The sequence below is a fragment of the Carcharodon carcharias genome, chromosome 29 (genome assembly GCF_017639515.1).
Source record: "Carcharodon carcharias isolate sCarCar2 chromosome 29, sCarCar2.pri, whole genome shotgun sequence".
Taxonomy (NCBI): Eukaryota; Metazoa; Chordata; class Chondrichthyes; order Lamniformes; family Lamnidae; genus Carcharodon; species Carcharodon carcharias.
Window position 1 is genome coordinate 8,124,764 of NC_054495.1, and position 7,674 is coordinate 8,132,437.

Below are 7,674 nucleotides of genomic sequence, written 5' to 3' on the forward strand. Positions count from 1 at the left end.
AGTAATATAACCCCTGCACTGCTGTACCCTGGATTATTCATCCAGTAATATAACCCCTACACAACTGTACCCTGGATTATTCATCAAGTACTATAACCCCGACACTACTGTACCCTGGATTATTCATCAAGTAATATAACCCCTACAAAACTGTACACTGCATTATTCATCCAGTAATATAACCCCTACACTACTGTAGCCTGTATTATGCATCCAGTAATATAACCCTTAGACAACTGTACCCTGGATTATTCATCCAGTAATATAACCCCAACACTACTGTACCCTGGATTATTCATCCAGGAATATAACCCCTACACTACTGTACCCTGGATTATTCATCAAGTAGTATAACCCCTACAAAACTGTACACTGCATTATTCATCCAGTAATATTACCCCTACACTACTGTACCCTGTATTATTCATTCAGTAATATAACCCTTAGACAACTGTAGCCTGTATTATTCCTCCAGTAATATAACCCTTAGACAACTGTACCCTGGATTATTTATCCAGTAATATAACCCCAACACTACTGTACCATGGCTTATTCATCCAGGAATATAACCCCTACACTACTGTACCCTGGATTATTCATCAAGTAATATAACTCCTAAACAACTGTACCCTGGATTATTTATCCAATAATGTGAACCCTACACAACAGTACCCTGGATTATTCATCCAGGAATATAACCCCTACACTACTGTACCCTGGATTATTCATCAAGTAATATAACTCCTACACAACTGTACCCTGGATTATTCATCCAGTAATTTAACCCTTACACAACTGTACCCTGGATTATTCATCCAGTAATATAACCCCTACACTACTGTACCCTGGATTATTCATGCAGGAATATAAACTGTACACTACTGTACCCTGGATTATTCATCAAGTAATATAATCCCTTCACAACTGTACCCTGCATTATTCATCCATTAATATTCACCCTACACTACTGTACACTGGAATATTAGTCAAGTAATATAACCCCTACACTGCTGTACCCTGGATTATTCATCCATAATATAACCCCTACACTACTGTACCGTGGATTATTCATCCAGGAATATAGCCCCTACACTACTGTACGCTGGATTATTCATCAAGTAATACAACCTCTTCACAACTGTACCATGGATTATTCATCCAGTAATATGAGCCTACACTACTGTACCCTGGATTATTCATCCAGTAATATTCACCTTACACTACTGTAGCCTGAATTATTAGTCAAGTAATATAACCCCTGCACTGCTGTACCCTGGATTATTCATCCAGTAATATAACCCCTGCACAACTGTACCCTGGATTATTCATCCAGTACTATAACCCCGACACTACTGTACCCTGGATTATTCATCAAGTAATATAACACCTACAAAACTGTACACTGCATTATTCATCCAGTAATATAACCCCTACACTACTGTAGCCTGTATTATTCATCCAGCAATATAACCCTTAGACAACTGTAGCCTGGATTATTCATCCAGTAATATAACCCCAATACTACTGTACCCTGGATTATTCATCCAGGAATATAACCCCTAAACTACTGTACCCTGGATTATTCTTCAAGTAATATAACTCCTACACAACTGAACCCTGGATTATTTATCCAGTAATATGAACCCTACACAACTGTACCCTGGATTATTCATCCAGTAATATAACCCTTACACAACTGTACCCTGGATTATTCATCCAGTAATATAACCCCTACGCTACTGTACCCTGGATTATTCATCCAGGAATATAACCCCTACACTACTGTACCCTGGATTATTCATCTATAATATAACCCCTGCACTACTGTACCGTGGATTATTCATCCAGGAATATAACCCTTACATAACTGTACCCTGGATTATTCATCAAGTAATATAACCTCTTCACAACTGTACCATGGATTATTCATCCAGTAATATGAACCTTACACTACTGTACCCGGGATTATTCATCCAGTAATATAACCCCTACACTACTGTACCCTGGATTATTCATCAAGTAATATAACCTCTTCACAACTGTAACCCTTTATTATTCATCAAGTAATATAACTCCTACACAACTGTACCCTGGATTATTTATCCAGTAATATGAACCCTACATAACTGTACCCTTGATTATTCATCCAGTACTATAACCCCTACACTACTGTACCCTGGATTATTCATCAAGTAATATAACCCCTACAAAACTGTACATTGCATTATTCATCCAGTAATATAACCCCTACACTACCGTACCCTGTATTATTCATCCAGTAATATAACCCTTAGACAACTTTACCCTGGATTATTCATCCAGTAATATAACCCTTAGACAACTGTACCCTGGATTATTCATCCAGTAATAAAACCCCAACACTACTGTACCCTGGATTATTCATCAAGTAATATAACTCCCACACAACTGTACCCTGGATTATTTATCCAGTAATATGAACCCTACATAACTGTACCCTGGATTATTCATCCAGTAATATAACCCTTACACAAATTTACCCTGGATTATTCATCCAGTAATATAACCCCTACACTACTGTACCCTGGATTATTCATACAGGAATATAAGGCCTACACTACTGTACCCTGGATTATTCATCAAGTAATATAATCCCTTCACAACTGTACCCTTGATTATTCATCCAGTAATATTCACCCTACACTACTGTACCCTGGAATATTAGTCAAGTAATATAACCCCTGCACTGCTGTACCCTGGATTATTCATCCAGTAATGTAACCCCTACACTACTGTACCGTGGATTATTAGTCAAGTAATATAACCCCTACACTACTGTACCATGGATTATTCCTCCAGTAATATAGCCCCTACACTACTGTACCCTGGATTATTCATCAATAATATATCCCCTACACAACTGTACCCTGGATTATTCATCCAGTAATATAACCCCTACACTACTGTACCCTGGATTTTTCATCAATAATATATCCCCTACACAACTGTACCCTGGATTATTCTTCCAGTAATATAACCCCTACACTACTGTACCCTGGATTATTCATCAATAATATATCCCCTACACAACTGTACCCTGGATTATTCATCCAGTAATAAAACCCCTACACTACTGTACCCTGGATTATTCATCAAGTAATATAATCCCTTCACAACTGTACCCTTGATTATTCATCCAGTAATATTCACCCTACACTACTGTACCCTGGAATATTAGTCAAGTAATATAACCCCTACACTGCTGTACCCTGGATTATTCATCCAGTAATGTAACCCCTTCACTACTGTACCGTGGATTATTAGTCAAGTAATATAACTCCTACACTACTGTACCATGGATTATTCCTCCAGTAATATAGCCCCTACACTACTGTACCCTGGATTATTCATCAATAATATATCCTCTACACAACTGTACCCTGGATTATTCATCCAGTAATATAACCCCTACACAACTGTATCCTGGATTATTCATCCAGTAATATAAACCCTGCCCGACTGTACCCTGGATTATTCATCCACTAATAAATCCCCTACACTACTGTACCCTGGATTATTCATCCAGTAATATAACCCGAACACTGCTGTATCCTGGATTATTCATCCAGTAATATAACCCCTACACTGCTGTACCCTGGATTATTCATCCAGTAATATAACCCTTACACTACTGTACCCTGGATTATTCATACAGTAATATTCACCCTACACTACTGTACCCTGGATTATTAGTCAAGTAATATAACCCCTACACTGCTGTACCCTTGGATTATTCATCCAGGAATATAACCTCTACACTATTGTACCCTGCATTATTCTTCCAGTAATATAACCCCTACACAACTGTCCCCTCAATTATTCATCCATTAATATAACCCCTACACAACTGTACCCTGTATTATTCATTTAGTAATATAACCCTTATAGTGCGGTACCCTGTATTATTCATCCTTTAATATAACCCCTACAAGTCTGTACCCTGTATTATTCTTCCAGTAATATAACCCCATACGCTACTGTATCCTGGATTATTCATCCAGGATTATAACTCCTACACTACTGTACCCTGGATTATTCATCCAGTAACAGAAACACTACATTACTTTAATCTGGGTTGTTGGCCCAGTAGGACATAAGAATTAGGAGCAGGAGTAGTCCATTCAGCCCCTCAAGCCTGCTCTGTCATTGATAAGATCTTGGCTGATCTGGTTGTGGTCTCAACTCCACTTTCCAGCCTGTCACCCATAACCCTCGGCCCCCTTATCAGTCACAAACCTCTCTGACTCAGCCGTGAATATATTCACTGACCTGGCCTCCACTGCTCTCTGGGGAAGGGAGTCCCACTCACCAACCACCCTCTGAGAGAAAAAAAAATTCTCCTCATCTCCGTCTTAAAAGGGAGACCCCTTATTTTTAAAATGTATCCCCTAGTTCTAGACTACCCTCTCAGCATCTACCCCCTCAAGACCCCCCCCGCCCTCAGGACCTTATATGTTTCACACGCTCATCTCTCATCCTCCTAAACTCCAACGAGTACAGACCCAACCTGCTCAACCTCTCCTCATAAGGTGACCCCTTCATCCCAGATGTTAGACCCGCCGGCCTGTAGTTTCCCGTTCCCTGTCGCTCTCCTTTCTTGATCAGAGGTGTCACATCTGCAGTCTTCCAATCTGCTGGGTCTTTCCCGGAATCTGGGAATCTTGGAAGGTCACAACACTTCTTTTCGGACTCAAGACTTCAGGTGCAGGGGTCTTGTCACCCTTGAGTTCTAAGAGCTTTCCCAGATCCTTCCCGCCTAGTAATTGTTATTGTTTTAAGTTCCTCCGTCCCTTTTACCTTGCGATTTTCAAGTATTCCTTTTTGTGTCTTCTACAGTGAAGACAGACACAAAATGCCTACTCAATGCTTCTGCCATTTCCTTGTTTTCCATTATTAATTCCCCAGTCTCGCCCTCTAAGTGGCCAGCGCTCACTTTAGCTACTCTTTTCCTTTTTAAATACTTGTAGAAACTCTTACTATGTGCTTTTATATTTCTAGCCAGCTTTCTCTCATACTCTAAATTCTCCCTCATTTTTTTCCAGTCATCCTTTGCTGTTTTTTTAAAATCTGTCCAACCTTCTGACCTACTATTAATCCTCACAATATCACAGTATTTTTCTTCCAATTTGATGCTCTCCTTAACTTCTTTAGTTGGTCAAGGATGGTGCATCCTTCTCGTAGAATCTTTCTTTTTCATAGGAATATATCTTTACCGACAGTTCTGAAATATCTCCTTAAATGTCTTCCTCTGTTCCTCTACTGTCCTACCTTTTAACTTATTTTCCCAGTTCACTTTAGCCAACTCTGCCCTCATACCCTTGTAATTGGCTTACTTTAAGTGTAAGACACTAGTCACAGACCCACACTTCTCACCATCAAACTGAATGTAACATTCTATCATGTTATGATCGCTGTGGTCTAGACTAATAATCCACCCTCCCACCCAATAACTCTCTCTCTCCCTCTCTCTCTTTCCATCTTGACATATTTCTATTTCGCCCCTCCTTTCTTCTCTAGACATTTAGCATTTAGAGATATCCTTCTGATTAAGTTTCTTGTTTCTCTTAACAGGCATTGGTGATTACAGACCAGTCAATGGGGAACGTATCTTTGCAAAGCTCAGTCACTACTGATGTGAATCCGGATGGTCGGGGATGGTGTCGAGATGGGAAAATGATGGGAAGGGAGGGCTGCCAGAGGAAGCCTCTCCCCAGCCCGTTGGCGTTCACCATTCCAAACTGCCTCCTCTGTTGGGCTGAAAGTCATGGCCCCTGCTCGCTCTCCAACTCCGCAAGCTTCAGCATGCCCAAAATTCTGCTGTCCAATATCCTAACTTGCACCACATCCCACTCACCTCAGCACCTCTGCTCGCCGACTATCTCGGGTTCTCAGTCCAGCACAGCCTCCATTACTAATTTGTCCTTTTCTCATCTTCAAGTCTCTCCCTGTTCTTTCTCCCTCCCTATCTCCAACACCTCCAGCCTGCACAACCCTCTCTATCTCTGTGACCTCCTCCATTCCCAACAACCCTCCCTATCTCTGTGACCTCCTCCATTCCCAACAACCCTCCCTATCTCTGTAACCTCCTCCATTCCCAACAACCCTCCCTATCTCTGTAACCTCCTCCATTCCCAACAACCTTCCCTATCTCTGTAACCTCCTCCATTCCCAACAACCTTCCCTATCTCTGTAACCTCCTCCATTCCCAACAACCCTCCCTATCTCTGTAACCTCCTCCATTCCCAACAACCTTCCCTATCTCTGTAACCTCCTCCATTCCCAATAACCCTCCCTATCTCTGTAACCTCCTCCATTCCCAACAACCCTCCCTATCTCTGTAACCTCCTCCATTCCCAACAACCTTCCCTATCTCTGTAACCTCCTCCATTCCCAACAACCCTCCCTATCTCTGTAACCTCCTCCATTTCCAACAACCTTCCCTATCTTTATAACCTCCTCCATTCCCAACAACCCTCCCTATCTCTGTAATCTCTTCCAGTCCCTACAACCCTCCCTATCTCTGTAACCTCCTCCAGCCCCTACAACCTCCCTATCTTTGTAACCTCCTCCAGCCCCTACAACCCTCCCTATCTCTGTAACCTCCTCCAGCCCCTACAACCCTCCCTATTTCTGTAACCTCCTCCAGCCCCTACAGCCCTCCCTATCTCTGTAACCTCCTCCAGACCCTACAACCCTCCAAGATCTCTGTGCTCCTCCAATTCCGGCCTCTTGAGCATCCCCCTGTTCCCATCGCTCCACCATTGGCGACCGTGCCTTCAGCTGCCTGGGGCCCTGAGCTCTGGAATTCCCCCCCTAAACCTTTCTGCCTCTCCCTCTCCCTCACTCTCTCTCTCTCTCCTTGACGATTTTGCTGAAAACCTATTTCTTTGGCCTGGCTAATGGTGGGTGGGTGGGTGGGGGGGGTGGAGGGGGCAGACCTAGCCATGATGTTCTGTCCATCGTGAGGTGTGTGGAGGGCTGGAAGAACCTCCCCATCAATGTTATATGTTGGTTATATCCTTTCCACTGTTGCCTTGGTGATTTTCTCAACCCTTGTTCCTTTAACCAGTGGAGTTGCTAATTCTAAATGTGATGCATTCCCTCTCAGTCTCCAGCTTCTGGAAAAGTCATGGATGCTGTCTGTTTTCTTTTGGGGTTTATCTCAACTAATTAAAGGTCTCTGTAATTTATGGACTGGAGTGTCCTTTACTGTGGTATTTTAGCTAAACAGGCCATTGCCTTCAGTTATTCAGTGGTCCCCCTGAATCTAAGTATGGGAGCAGGAGGAGGCCTGAGGCCTGCTTCTCCATTCAGTACGATTATGACTGATCTTCTGCCTCAACTCTATTTTCCCACCCTATCTCTGAGCGTCCCAGGTATCTATCGCTCTCATGCGTGGAGGGACTCTGTGACTGAGTTCCCACAGCTCTCTGGGGTAGAGGATTTTAGAGAATTCCAAAGGTTCGCAGCCCCCGATCTAAGAGGTTTCTCCTCAACTCAGTCGAAAATGGCCAACCTTTTATCCTAAGACTGTGAACTCCCCAGAACTCTGCGCTCCTCCAATTCTGGCCTCTTATCCATTCCCCCTGATTTCCATTGCTCCAACATTGGCGGGGCTGTGGGTGAGGGGTTGGG

General features: G+C 42.6%; 1 protein-coding gene across 1 annotated transcript in view; it reads left to right on the top strand.

The window, feature by feature from the left end:
- LOC121271018 (cobalamin binding intrinsic factor-like) overlaps positions 1-5,672 on the top strand; it is a 48,466-nt gene extending 42,794 nt beyond the window's left edge. Inside the window, exon 9 of the mRNA XM_041176701.1 lies at positions 5,611-5,672. Within this exon, the coding sequence (XP_041032635.1) occupies positions 5,611-5,672 (62 nt within the window). The remainder of the gene's footprint in view (positions 1-5,610) is intronic.
- The last annotated feature ends 2,002 nt before the right edge of the window (positions 5,673-7,674 follow it).